Genomic DNA, 14,257 nt, shown 5'->3' on the forward strand with positions numbered 1-14,257 from the left:
ACCCCCTACGGAGGACAATGTTTTTATCCAAAGATAACAGAACCAACACTTCCAGACAGCTGCCAGAACGCTGGTACAAAGACTAAGTTTTCGAATATTTGCCGATGCCCACTGGAACAGCTCTGGTGTAGCTTTCGGGCGCGTTCTGCATCACGCAGGTACATGCACTTGTACTTGCATAATATTCTTCACCAGACTAACGTCATTGCCTATACTGACGACGGGGATAAGAATCCCGCGAATATAAGCCACACCTCAAACCACCCATATTGGCCTGTTGGATCCTGAACTCGTAGGAGCCCTGTTCGTGCAATAGCAAACATACCTAGTACGCCACAACTCCAACATCGGGCGAGGAATCCTTCGAGTATATGTAGTGCAATATCCGTGTATAATGGCAAGTGGCAAAGATACATTCCAAATGAAATGCCTCAAGAAAAGGCCTGTCTGTCTACAGCTTTCTGTCGGCCCCCAAGTTAGCTCCACAGATACCGACATGGTGCCACCTGTGTTAGTATGGTTATACAAGTGTCACTAAATCATTAGAACACGCTTCTTATTAGGTTAATTCGTAGTCAGATCAATGGGTTCGAAGGAAGGTCCACAACGGATAGAAACCGAAAATGATCGGCGGTACTGTACTTTTAAAGAACAAATGTGTACGTGACGTTCGCTATCTCCCATAATATTCCATGGGGTTTCTATGCAATGAAATAAGCATGCATTCCATACATCTGCTTCCCGTCTGACCCAAAATCAGAAAGAGACTGATGCGTGAAAAAAGGGCCAAGGGGGCGGAAAGCCTTATCTGGGGCCCTCTTGAACGCCACATGTCTTCAAAGCTGCTGAGTTTGGAGGTAAAATATAAGCAAGTCTATATGGGGCTGTTGGGGGCAGTTTTGTGCACTGGGCTCACCTGACATTTCGTGCAGTAGCGCGAGGCATATAGTCGGGTCCCAACCGGGTGTGACTGAGCGCTCGCTGCATCTTCAGCTGGTTAAATATCTCTAGTTCCTGCAAATGCTGACTACTTTGGTGTTTATGTTGGAGTCTACTGCTTTTCTCACCGCTACAGTGCCATACTCATCATTCTAAAGACCATACCTAGGTAGGTCTCACTTTTTCTCTGTCTACTAAGCACAGATACTCTGCATACATAAATATCTATAACTTAGATATTTGATGTTCCTAAGATGAATGATACGTATGTGATACGGGGACCCATGAGATGGGGAACTCGTCCTGAACTGACAACCTGGTGAGCGATGAGGCACTGGAGATCAGTCCATATTGAATCGCATTCCAGAGCAAAGCATTTCTTCTGCAGCCACTAATATTAACCCTCATAGCTCACTAGAATGAAACCCGGACAAGAGTTACCCTCATTGCATATGCAATGTATACCTCCTGAATCATTTGCCTAAAACGGTTAGACCGGCACTGTGTTTGTTTATTTTGCACTCGCGATGTAACGCTGAGGCTTCACTGAAACAGCAAAACGCTGAATGCTCCTGCATAAACTGCACAGGAGGGGGACGGGGCTACGGAACCCCTTAACCCGCAAATTTCCTCCAATGAAGGTCGAAAAAAAGCTGCTATGTAACATGCAGAAGAGGTTGTAGCATTGATCAGCCGCTCCAAGCAGCATAACTCGTTCTCGTTTAGGAAAATCGTCAAGAACCATGAGAGTCGCTTGAGACAAACCCAATCAACCTGGGGAGCGATGCAGCCGGTCTGGGAAGCTGGGATTGCACTATAAAAGGAAGGGTCCGCAGTCACACCAGATTCCTCAAACCAGCAATCTCATTTCCCTCGATTTTCAACCGCGCGCACAATAACAATGTTCGGCAAACTCCCCTCAGCCGCCTGGGTGCTTGCACTAAGCCTGACAACCCATGCCAGCCAAATCTTCAGCAACACCGGAACAACCTCAGGCTGGGATGCTACCAACCATGAACACTCAGGCACAGTACAGCAAGTGAGCAATGTAGTCTACCAAGGCACGACAGCCCTGAAGATGACGCAAGTCTATGACTCCAGCTATTCAGGCCGATACCACTCAGAAGTGGTCAAGAACAACGTCTACAAACGCGGTGACACAGGCTTCTACGGCTTCGCCTTCCGCCTGCAAGATGACTGGCAATTCTCTCCAGCACAATCCTACAATATCGCCCAATTCATCGCCGACTTCACCGACACCGGCTGCGACGACTGGATGCCATCCAGCATGGTCTGGCTCGTCGGTAATCAGCTCTACACGCGCGTGAAGCAGGGCACAATCTGCGCGCAGAAGACGCAGACTTTCTCAAACTTGGCCACTGTGACTGCAGGCGCGTGGCACAAGATTGTCATCCAGTCTAGTTGGAAGTCTGATGGGACTGGGTTTTACAAGATGTGGTTTGATGGCGTTAAGGTCCTTGAGAAGCTTAATATTGCTACTACCATTGCCGATGATCGGGCGTTCCAGTTCCGTGTTGGTCTTTATGCTAATGGCTGGCATGATGATAAGTCTATGAAGGGGACTCAGGGGACTCGTCAGGTCTGGTATGATGAGATTGCTGCTGGGACTACTTTTGCCGATGCCGATCCTGATCAGTGGTGATCTGGGAATGAGTGCTTGAGCTGGCTGGTACAGAGATGACGGTATTTATGTATCGTGATGTGTGTTCCGATGTCAGATTTGATGTACCGTGGAGCCAGGGGACATCAGTGAAGACGAATTCTGATTGTGGTTAGAGCCACTGCATAAGACATTTTCCCTGAGAAGCCTACACTTCCATACACGAATCCCTACATGAACCACGAAAATGATGCCTGCCTCTAACTCGTAGACGCAGCATGGCGAGGAGGCAAGACTGCCGCATCTAAATCCACTTAGCCTGATATCAGACAGGGATTACTCTCCCATGTTCTGACTGACTATTCACATATTATCAAAGACCTACAACCATGCAAATAATATGAAATATGAATGACGTCGGCCAAAAAAGTCCGATCGCCAGAATCCTTAGGCCTTTGGTACATCCGGACTAAACCCCACGCCTTGGGGTCCAAAAGTTAACACCAACACACATGGAATAAGATTGACATCATTCGCCTTGGCTCATAAGATTGTGTCATATACCCCGCGCAAGATTCTAAAAGTTGTGACGAAGAGAATGCCACTAAATGAGTAAGAGAGAGCACGGGTGGTAAGAATTCGGCATTAAAAGTCCTGTACATAACCCTTCTATTTTTTGCAGTAAGTTAGATTAATGAGGAACTGCCATACTCACCCCGCGAAATTGAAGATGCCGCAACTAGCTGATACGAGGGCCAACTAAGCCACAATCGCCCCTAGCATTCTATGGCGGCTGATACTAATTATAATTCAAACTATAGACAACCACTGTATTCCCAAGGAAACACTAAGGGGGCGGCATAATTGAAAGAAACAGCATGTAAAGCAGAGAATAGACGTGAAACACGAGGGTGTTTGCCGATAGCTACGTCTGCGCCTCCACCATGCATCCAACACGGATATGTTGCTAAAAATAGCAACAGATCGCCGATTTAAAGCTGACTTCGTCCAGTATTAACTTACATGCAGAGAGCTTATGTCTGTGATGTTTTTAGATCAGACTTTATCGTTTTCGAAATCATTCTTCAAACGAAGGTAAGTATGATATAATCAATATTGTATAGAGTGGCAGCCGGACAAGAATAAAATAGCAGAGTGTGTGGACTCGATCAAAACGAACGACCGACTACATACAAGTATTAAACGCGGTAAACGATTGTGTTCGCAACATGGTGATTGCAAAGTTGACGCTAAATTCTCAAATCAGGCTTTACAGACCATGAAGAGACCTGAGGTCTTCGGTGGACAATTTCGTGAAATTCAACCCAAATCACAGGCTGTAAAACCCTTTGCGCGTCATGAACTCAACAATTCTCCTGATAAGATCGGGCGTAAGCTGAACGAAAGAAATCACGTCGCGGTTGCCAATTGCCTTCAAGGTATTCACACACTCGTACACGGGAGAATGTTTGCTTGTCTGGAGACGTGTTGCGCCTCGCAGAACAGGCTCTGCGAGCAAGGGCATCAAAGATAGCAAAGGGCTCGATTCAAACCCCTCCCAGGCTTGCAATCTTTCCAACCACTCCGAATATGGGATCTGTTTGAGGGGGAAGCCAGCTTGGTTGACAAGTGTGCATAATCGTTCCATGTTAGTGGTGAGTTCTGTCTTTGGCGCACTCAGGGTATAGACATGACCCATATTATGGTTGTCCGAAGCAATATGCAAAATTGAATCGCAAACATAGTCAACTGTGACATACTCCTGGTTCTGGTATGGCAGATGGGGCCAATATCCCAGTTGAATACATCCAACCAGCATTCGAGTAAAGAAATCGTCCGGATTCCCTGCCCCTGTTTTACTGTCGGCGACAACGAACCCAGGGCGATAAATAATCACAGGTAGGCCTTTGTCGCGCACTCTTTGAACCATCTCGTCTGCTACCCATTGGCTTTGAGCATAGCCGGTATCGAAAGGGAGCGAAGCCAGGTGAGTCTTCAAAGGGCCGTCCTCAGAAACCACCTCTGTTCCCAGTATAAATCCAGTAACGGCCCAAACATCGATGCTTGATATGTAATGGAAGACCTTGCGCCGCCCTTCTGCTGCCACGCGGAGAACGTTCTTAGTCCCTAAGATGTTCTGTGCAAAATGAGCACTGTAAGGATCACACCAGTTGACCTTTGCGGCTGCGTGAAAGACTGCTGGAGCCCAACCAATGAGCCATTGGTAATCACTCTGTGAAAGCCCAAGGTATTCCATTGTCATGTCACCATCCAAGACGATCACCTTTTCGATTTTTTGGGAGATGTTTTCATTCCATAGGTCGTATTTCTTGAAAGTATTCTGGATCCGCTCCATAGCCGAATGCTGTTTATTGCCCCGAGCTAGACATGCTATCTCCTTCATACATGACATGGAGAGCCAGCGGTACAGGAGGTTAGCTCCGAGGAATCCAGTAGCACCTGTAAGGAATACGCGACCTTCTGATGACCAGTTTGGGACCAACTCAATGTCATCCGCAAGATGGCTGTCTTCTTCAAATTGTAGGATTTCAGAAGGTCCATAGTTGATTGCCTCGGATTGACTTAGATACTCCGCCAAGGAGCCAATCCTCGGGGTCGTGTAGAGATCCTTGATTGTTAATACTTTTCCGAATTGCTGTTTGATCAAGCCAAGGAATCGAGCAACTTGTATGGACGATAGGCCAAGAGAAACAATATTGTCATCGTGACCTAGATTGTCCAGGCCGAGTATTCCTTCAAGGATTGTGGCAATCATGCTGTAGGGGCTCTTGTTTTCATTGATGGGGCTCCCAGAGGGTGGAGGTTTCCGGTGCTCATCAGCCAAGGCGGCACGGTCAACTTTACCGCGAGAATTCAGGGGTATCTCATCTATAACATGGGCTTCATCGGGGACCATGTAATAGGGATGTATTTCTTCCATCTTTTTGATGAGATCTTGCGGGTCAACTGAACTACCGTCTTCTGGGACAACGAAAGCCCTCAGATGGTCAGAGCCAGCACCCTCAGCGGATTTCTCATGCACACATGCCGCTTCGTGGACAGTTTCGTTTGCTGCGATGGCTCGTTCAACTCCTTCCAGCTCAATACGGAAACCTTGACGTTTCACCTGGAGGTCTTTACGGCCAAGGAAGTGGAGGTCTTTCGCCTTCCACATACCAATATCCCCTGTCCGATACACTCGGATAACTTTCACTTGGCTAGAGTCCGCAGATTTTGCAACCTTGAGTTCAATAAATTTTTCCGCAGTTTCTTCGGGACGGTTTAGGTATCCGGCAGATAGTCCTGGACCCCCAATGCATATTTCACCGGAAACCTCCTCGTCGGAAATGGGCTTCCGGTCTTCATCAATGATATAAAGCACGGTATCTCCAAGTGGAGTTCCGGCACTGATAGTCTTGGATTGGGCCTCCTGAAGGGTCACTCGCTTCAAGGTTGAGAGGCACGTCGTTTCTGTAGGTCCATAGCCATTCCATAAGTTTTCAGGAGGACCATCACTGCCGAGGACCTTTTGCATTGCCAGAGGATTTGGCGACTCGCCAGCACTGATGACATGACGAAGGTTCTGGAAAGCAGAAGGGATACTGGTGGATACAGCAGTGAAAAGAGTGGAGGGTAAGATGACCGCTGTAATGCTTGCATCTTTCCGCATAGCGGCAAAGGAGACCGAGTCCTTGATGATCGAATTCGGTATGTGCACCACTGTGCCACCGGAAAGCAATGTACCCCAAATTTCGAATAAAGAGAGGTCAAACCCGGGGTTGTTCAACTCTCCAACATTGTCTCCTGGTCCAATGTCGAATGGGGATAAAGTGGCGAGATGCATCACAGCCTTTGAGAAAATCTGAACAGCCTTGGGCTTTCCTGTTGAGCCAGATGTATGAATAAAATGGCTTCTATGATCCTGAGGCCTCCCAGATTTTACCAACACTTCGTCATGGTTCTCTATCTGGTTTTCAGGATCCAAAACCGACTCGGCAAGCAGTACACCGAACTGAGAAACTCTTGCCGACAAATCCTTTGTTGTTATAACCATTCGCATGTTCAAGTCACCAAGCATGGCGTGGAGCTGAGCATCAGGCACAGATGGATCAATGGGCGTGCAAGTCCCTCCTGCCCTCAATACGGCGACTTGAGCAATGACTTGCTGCCAACCTGTTCCTATCACAATGCCCACGGGCTCCTCGACTTCGAGTCCTTTCTTAGCCAAGTCCACAGCCAGAACATCGGCTTTGGCCAAGAGGTCACGGTATGTAAAACGCTGCTCTCCATCAATAACGGCCAGAGAGCCTGGGGCTTCATTGGCACGACTGCACAAAATTTGTTCCATTTTGCTTTCGTCAAAAGGTATTTGGAAAGGGAGATAGATAAACAAGAATGAATATATTCCAAAAGGAAGGAATACACGTTTGTTTGATAGCAAAGAATAGATGATTTCCCAGGCACTTATATAGGTGTTTGTGGTTGAAGATCGGCCCACAGCATACAGTCAAATCTTGCTAACAGGCTTCATTACTTGTTCGTGGCGCGACTGAGCGGCATCAAATATTGATAATGATATTCGAAATTCGTTGACAATGGAAAGCTTACAAGGAATGTGTTATCATGTATTTCTGTTTCGGAACATACCCAACGAAGGTGGGGTGGTACAGCATATTCTCATGCAGTGTTACAATACACGAGTCATTCATAGGCCAACCCAATGCTTGCAATAACGTCTTCGCAGCCATAATATTAATCCCCTAGATCGTATCAGAACTAGGCAAGCCTATTTCTCTAAAATAGCAATGTGCGCACCTCAATGAAGAAAGATGGTGTGTCATTCGTATTGTCCATGTTGCACTTCACTGCAAGCTCTGCCATTTAAGGCGTGCGCACTGACTCCCACCTTCCATTCCTATGAGTAACAGGAATGATCATATAGGGGATCTAGTATAGCGTAACTCATGCTTCGTAGTCTATTGTAGTTAGTGGGCGGTGCTTTGTCGCTGCCTGTCCTTACATCTCTGGGACTTCCTCGGAATGTGCATTTTTGGGAATCCGCAGCTTGTGCTATCTGCTATTCACATGGCTCTCCACCTTGATGCGATTACTTATAATCAATTGGTAAATTCTTTCGCTTTCGATCCGGTTCGTTCTGATGGTCAGTATCCGTGGAGGTGTACCAAAGAGCAACGCAGACATTCGATTAGGCGATATAGTGGTGAGACAGCTAGCGGACACATCTGGAGGCGTGATCCAATACGATCTTGGTGAAGCTTTAAGCGGCGGTCAATTTCAGCTAACAGAGATGCTTAACCGGCCACCCAAGGTCCTGCTGACTCCCCGCGCGTGTATACATAATATTTCAATGTAATATTGTCAATCATGATTTTATTTTATTGAAACTCTTACAGCTATCTATTATTGCTCGATAAAGACACCAGTTCCAATAGTTAACTATAAAATGGTGTGGTTGTCGAAATACAAAGTCATCAATTCTCGGGTAAGGTGATCTTCCAATGGCCACTCGCTTGCATGAGCCATTCGCTTGCAGAATACGTTATATCGAGTTTCAACATGCCGCAGCGAGCATCCATGATGAACTGCTTGTTATGAAAGGTCTGGTTGATCACCTAGCCTGTAGTTTTCAAGCACGTATCCAATGTCCTTGTCGCCGCGCCCCGAAAGATTGACCAGTATTCTTTCGGATGAAGGGCGCTGGGATGCCAATCGGATCGCGAACGCTAATGCATGTGCGCTTTCCAGAGCAGGAATTATTCCCTCGAATTTTGCCATCCGGAGGAATGTATTAATGACTTCCTCGTCCGAAATTGCTGCGACTGATAGCCGACCGGCTTCATGGAGCATCGCAATCTCCGGGCCAACGCCAGGGTATGCGAGCCCTGATGCTATGGATGAGACACCGGCAGGTGTACCGTCATCTTGCTGAAGCACAATCGATCGAGCACCATGCAATGTGCCCGGTCTTCCATATGATAGCGTTGCCGCGTGTTGGCCTAGCTCATCAGATTTGCCAAGAGGCTCCACTGCATGTAGAATAACATCTGGGTCATCAATAAAGCCCGTATATATACCCATCGCATTGGAGCCACCAGCAACACAGGCAACCACATGCTCGGGCAGGGTTCCATCCGTGATGGAAAGGAATTGCTCGCGCGCTTCTCGACCAACTACACCCTGGAAATCTCGAACAATCATTGGGAAGGGGTGCGGGCCGATAGCCGAGCCGATCGCATAAAGTGCGTGTTTGTGCTGCTCGATGTACGCATTGAATGCAGAATCACTAGCATCTTTCAGAGCAGACTGGCCAGTCGCTACTGGCACCACGCGCGCGCCGAGTAACTGCATGCTACCAACATTAGAGCTCTGTTTAGCAATATCAACTTCTCCCATATGAATTTCGCATTCGAGGCCAAAATAGGCAGCTGCAGTTGCCAGTGCGACGCCATGCTGGCCGGCCCCCGTCTCGGCAATCAGCTTCGTCTTACCCATTTGTTTGGCGAGTAGTGCGAAGCCAACACAGTGGTTGATTTTGTGTGCGCCAGTGTGATTCAAATCCTCCCTTTTAATGAACATTTGAGCGCCTCCGACTTGCTTCGAAATATTTTCGAGGTAATGAATCGGGGTCGGCCGCCCTTGAAGTCCGACCCGCACCTTGTTCAGTGCGTGATGGAATTCTGGGGATTTATGGAGCTCCTGATAGCTGCTAGCCAGCTCCAGCAGCGCAGATCGAAGTTCTGGTGGATAGTGGTTGCCACCAAACCGACCATAATATCCTTCAGCGTCGGGGCTGCTCTGGAAATAAGAAGGTATGTTGTCTGACATTTTGCCTAACCCTCGAAAGCGACGGGCAACACTAAGCAAGCCTAGCTCGACGTATTGAATGAAACTTGCGAGGCGCAGACTGTCGCAATTGGATGACGGAATTGGACGTTGAAAATCGCACCTAGGCCGATAGGTGTCAGAATTAGGATCCGCGATATTGATCACCACTTTAAGGTCTAGCGAGTAATTGTGACGAGTAGATGAAACAGAGGATGGTTGCTTACAAGGGTTCTCAAGAAAGCCTTAAGGAGTAGAGAGATCAAATATATGCTGACAGTCTGTTCAATAGCTATTTCAAAAGCCTGCGCTACGAGTAGAGAAATCAAATATATGCTAAGTCTGTTCAATAGCAGTTTCAGGAGCCTGCGCTACGAGGGTGGGGGGATGGGTCTTATATATGTACATTTCTCGAAGCGCACAAGGCTTATTGGTGTAATTTCTCATCCTCCGATCCGGTCAGTCTTCCGACCCGCCCTTGTTCTCCGACCCGCTCTAGTCTCCCGACCCGCTATAAGTCCTGTGTGGGGGCCAAATAGATGAGATTCTTTAATCGTGGGGAAGTTCTCCAGCACTATCTGACAACCTATTTAGGAAAAATGCATCGCGTCTGGGGTCCCTGATTACAGTTAGTAACCCGGCTCTCGCCCGTGTCTGTAGGGAAATCGTACCGGTCGAGTTAGCTGATATTGAACGCACAAAATGGGAGTGGTGTCTACACCTTGCCTCTGGTACTGTGTCTCTTAGTTGTCTCAATTGGCATAGTGTCCTCGCAAAGAAGACAGGCCATAACCGCAAATGCATCGTGCTTGGCAGGTTTTGCTTGACTCTTAGATCTGGCCTTTTAATCGACCTTGGTGTCACTATAAGCCAATGTTCGTCCCGCCAACATCACCTCTCGATTGTTGATTGTCACTCAGACGCTCTGTATGATAGTGGATACAGATGGGCGGGTCCTCGTCATCGGCTTTCCTTCTTCCCACTCAGACAGCTGAAGGAACCTGAAAAGGACGTTGACCAGGTTTACTTGTTGGCTCGAATTTGTTCTCAAGTACGCTGGACGGGGAAGGCCTTGAAATATATCGCGCTGCAGTGGGACTGCCAAAGCACCGAGGCGTCGGTGCTTAGACCGTAATTTGTTCCTATGCTTCCTATGCTTCTGACTCCATAGCTTGGGAAATGTTGTCGATGTGATGAAGGTAAACAACGCAATCGCAATCCTTGGAACACTCTGCTAGCTGATTGGAAGAACAGATGTTTTTGCGGTAGCTTGGGAACAAATGAGAGTCGCTATATGTAATACAAGCCATGGAAATAGAGAAACGGCTTTGCCTATCAGGGTAATTTCTCTCCAATATAAGCGCAGGTTTCCGTATTATAACTAGCGGGTGCATTTCGAAGGCTGCGACGTATGTGGAGGAGGTCATACCGGGACAGACGGGAAGCAGTCTGGCGATCCTGCCAGATCGCCGAATTGCTAATCGATTTTACGAGATTCCATGGAGGATTACAGTATAATAACGGATGACTCATCCATTGGTCCCGACCTGTTCGCTTTTTGTTTCTCCTCCCTTTATTTCCAGATCTTTCCTCGCCATTCTATGAACACCACTCCGCGGATAAAATGTCGCTGCCACAAAGATTCAATCTGGGCATCGTTGGGTGCGGCCAGATGGGGACTTCCATACTAAGTGGGATCCTCAATGGCGAGGTGAAACGTCAACGGGAAGACCAGCCAGGTTGGACGGTTAATCATATCTTCATCTCGGTCCAATCCGCCTCGTCTGTTGACCGGCTTCGCAATTTGCTCTCCCAGCACTTGCCCCGCGTTACTATCTACCAGTCGGACAACCTAGCCACTATCCAGAACTCACACGTCGTGATTCTGGGATGCAAACCCGCTCAGATGCATACTATCCTTAGTGAAACGGGAATGCAAGAAGCCCTGGAAAGCAAAATCCTAATCAGTATCTTGGCGGGTATGGACACAAAGTCCACGCAAGAGGCGATCATTGCCAATGGCCATCCAGCGGAGCAGCCTGAGTCCCAAGTACATGTGGTTCGGGCAATGCCAAATATTGCCGCGAGAGAGGGCGCATCAATAACGGTTGTTGCATCGCCTGCACGCGAATCAGATCGGGATGCCGTCCAAGTCACACGGTGGCTGTTCAATCATGTCGGAAAGACCCAGGAAATCCCAGAATGTCAGTTTGATCTGATCGGATCCTTAGCAGGGTGCACTAGTGCCATGTTCACAGTAGCGATCGACGGATTGCTCGATCAATGCGTTGCAGGCGGGTTCAAACGCTCCGAGGGCTTACAAGTGATCACACAGACGCTGTTGGGCCTTGCTAAGCTGCTGGAAGCAGGGAACCACCCTGCTGCCTTGCGAGAGGAAGTTTCCTCGCCAGGAGGAAGCACCATCCAGGGCCTGTTGGAGCTTGAGCGACAAGGGGTGCGGTCTGCATTCGCCTCTGCTCTTGGGGCAGCCGGCGAGCGGGCCAGGGAATTGGGTCGTAAATAGAAGATACGAGTGCTCCATATAAACTAATGCGTGTTATATAGAAGCATGAAGCCTGAATTATTCGATTCCTTAAGTTGGTCGTCACACACAGGATGGATCGGAATCAGTTTCACCACTTTGCTCTCATAGAATCCTTCTTGAACTCTATCGCGAAACACACCAATCCATTTCTGGCTTGGCTCGGTTTCTAAATCGAATCCTACCGAAAGATAATATGTACGAGTCTAATGCAGAAGCTAAGACGTATTATTTACGACTATACTGAGGTTCAGGGGCAGGGTAACCGTAATAGGTATACCGTGTTTCGAAAGATCTCTGTGAGTAAATGATGAAACTGATTTCGATCCATGCTGTATAACTGGCACAATTGAGCATATAAATCATATCTCAGACATAGTGAGATGCAAGAAAACTATCTATCACCCCAAAAACAATTACCAATCCAGTGAATTCGACGAACTGCCATCCTGCGATCCACGACTAACGCAATCCAGCTCTTTACACACTGTACAAAATCAATATAAGTGATAATTTGGGAAATTGGATGAACTCACATTGTTCAGCCTGTTGAAACAAAGTGCTACCCTTGGGTTTGCGTGTAGCTGGTAGAATCTGACTACCTTGTATCTTTTCAAGTTTTGTATGCTCCTGAAGCCGACTCAAAATCTGGCGAGTGTCTGTATACTTGTTAGCATTGAAAGGTACATTCAAGGTCTAAGTTTACCTGTCTTGTTTAAATCCGCATCAATCGAATTGCTATGAAATGTTATGTTAGTGGAGAAAAACGGGAATATAAGGAATGACGAGAAACAAACCCATGCTTTGTCAAAATAGCCCGATAGTCGCCCTCAAATTCTCGGACCAGGTTCTCTGTAACATCGTACGAAGCCTTGGACAGGGCTTCCACCTCTGTCTTGCTTGCAGCGGAACGGGCGAAAAGATCGTATCGGATGTTGGACCTCTTCTCCGACGCTGGAAAGATGGATAGAGCCAGACATAGACCAGTATGTTCAAATGAACAAAGAAATGTGCTTGGGGACAAAGATGTCTCTGTGCGTGTGCTTTTCTGCATGAAGGATCTGATAGCCTTCAGGACAGGCGAAGGACCAGATAATTCTGATACCCGACGGGCCAATTCTCTGGTAAACGTATGGAGCTGACGTTTTCCCACTTTAAGAGTTGTCAGCAATTAATAGATTATACCTGAGATCTTTAATATGCCACTCACTTCCTACTTTCCAATTGAACTCCCCGGTTAATGTCTGTCCATTCACCCAACTGGACTTCGCCTCCAAACCAGAAGTGTAGGAAAATGCATCCAAACTCGATACAATCATCTCATCAAATGGCTCCGGCTCCCCGGCATTGAGATTAACGAAGACAAGACCATGGTTAGTGGTGCGCGTATGAATCTCAAAGAGACTATTCTGCGACTTATCAAATCCAGGCACATCATCGAACTGAGGAGCCTTAACTAGGCGGCCGTTAGTATCGTAGCTCCATCCATGATACCGACAGCCAAGAACAGTCGATGCGCCACTTTCTTTCCTGGTGATAGTGTAGGCACGATGGCGACACACGTTATGAAAAGCGCGGATCTTGTCATCCTTGCCTCGAATCAGAAAGATAGGATACCCGGCAAAATCAAAAGATTGATAGGCGCCAGGCTTATTGAACTGGGATATGTGCGCAAGATAGATCCAGGCCTATATCTGTTTGTTAGCTGTATTAATATCAACCGAATTTAGCATTCTTACTTGGCTGAAGAGCGCGCGGCGTTCGAGCTCAAACACATCCCGGCCGGACCACCATCCTTCTGGGACTTCAGGCTCCTTTGAAACGACCAAGCCAGGTTCCTGGTGCGTCACGATAGGATCAGCGAGCTTACTGGTCTCCTTATGCTGGTATAAGTGAGGCCATGCCCGATAAAGTAGAAACACGACTGTCACAAAGGCCACAAGGGTGGAGCCAGGAGAGATTGAAAAATAGGACTGAGTATACTCCATGAAGAGCAAAGTTCAACCACAAAAAATAGCCTGATGATGTTAATTTGCTTCGTGAACGCCCCAAGCTGATATACTTCTCTGGGAGGTCCAAGTCCCCACCCCACCTTATACACTTCATATCCCTGCCGCCCTTAATGCAGACCCCTCTGACTGTACTACCCGATTCGGTTGTTTTATCCTGAGAGTGGGATTTTGCGGATAGTTAGTCATCCCTGTCTGGTTTGGATATCGAAGGTCAATAAGTGGCTGCTTGGTTTCTTCAGTATCTTATGCTAATCAGGTACTCGACTCCACCTACAACCCAGAGCAGATAGAAAGATTGCA

At 47.6% G+C, this 14,257-nt stretch overlaps 5 protein-coding genes across 5 annotated transcripts; 2 read left to right on the forward strand and 3 right to left on the reverse strand.

The window, feature by feature from the left end:
• Positions 1–1,840: 1,840 nt before the first annotated feature.
• On the forward strand, positions 1,841–2,602 carry PENARI_c014G05780 (polysaccharide lyase family 20 protein; the record flags this gene model as incomplete). The annotated part of the gene is made up of 1 exon (XM_022633515.1): positions 1,841–2,602. The coding sequence occupies one exon, from the start codon at positions 1,841–1,843 to the stop codon at positions 2,600–2,602; it is 762 nt and encodes a 253-aa protein (XP_022486735.1).
• A 1,288-nt stretch (positions 2,603–3,890) lies between these two features.
• On the reverse strand, positions 3,891–7,414 carry PENARI_c014G12180 (non-ribosomal peptide synthetase; the record flags this gene model as incomplete). Its single annotated transcript, XM_022633645.1, has 3 exons — positions 3,891–6,888; positions 7,208–7,320; positions 7,376–7,414. 3 exons carry the CDS (start codon positions 7,412–7,414, stop codon positions 3,891–3,893), a joined length of 3,150 nt encoding a protein of 1,049 aa, XP_022486606.1.
• Positions 7,415–8,170: 756 nt separating this feature from the next.
• PENARI_c014G04867 (tryptophan synthase subunit beta) lies at positions 8,171–9,406 on the reverse strand (the record flags this gene model as incomplete). Its single annotated transcript, XM_022633489.1, has 1 exon — positions 8,171–9,406. The coding sequence occupies one exon, from the start codon at positions 9,404–9,406 to the stop codon at positions 8,171–8,173; it is 1,236 nt and encodes a 411-aa protein (XP_022486722.1).
• A 1,621-nt stretch (positions 9,407–11,027) lies between these two features.
• On the forward strand, positions 11,028–11,927 carry PENARI_c014G07039 (pyrroline-5-carboxylate reductase family protein; the record flags this gene model as incomplete). Its single annotated transcript, XM_022633540.1, has 1 exon — positions 11,028–11,927. The coding sequence occupies one exon, from the start codon at positions 11,028–11,030 to the stop codon at positions 11,925–11,927; it is 900 nt and encodes a 299-aa protein (XP_022486659.1).
• A 434-nt stretch (positions 11,928–12,361) lies between these two features.
• Positions 12,362–13,933, reverse strand: PENARI_c014G10367 (putative iron-sulfur cluster-binding protein; the record flags this gene model as incomplete). The annotated part of the gene is made up of 6 exons (XM_022633608.1): positions 12,362–12,432; positions 12,482–12,604; positions 12,652–12,683; positions 12,743–13,097; positions 13,156–13,633; positions 13,685–13,933. The coding sequence occupies 6 exons, from the start codon at positions 13,931–13,933 to the stop codon at positions 12,362–12,364; spliced, it is 1,308 nt and encodes a 435-aa protein (XP_022486692.1).
• Positions 13,934–14,257: the final 324 nt, after the last annotated feature.

The sequence above is a fragment of the Penicillium arizonense genome (assembly GCF_001773325.1).
Source record: "Penicillium arizonense strain CBS 141311 chromosome Unknown PENARI_contig014, whole genome shotgun sequence".
NCBI lineage: Eukaryota > Fungi > Ascomycota > Eurotiomycetes > Eurotiales > Aspergillaceae > Penicillium > Penicillium arizonense.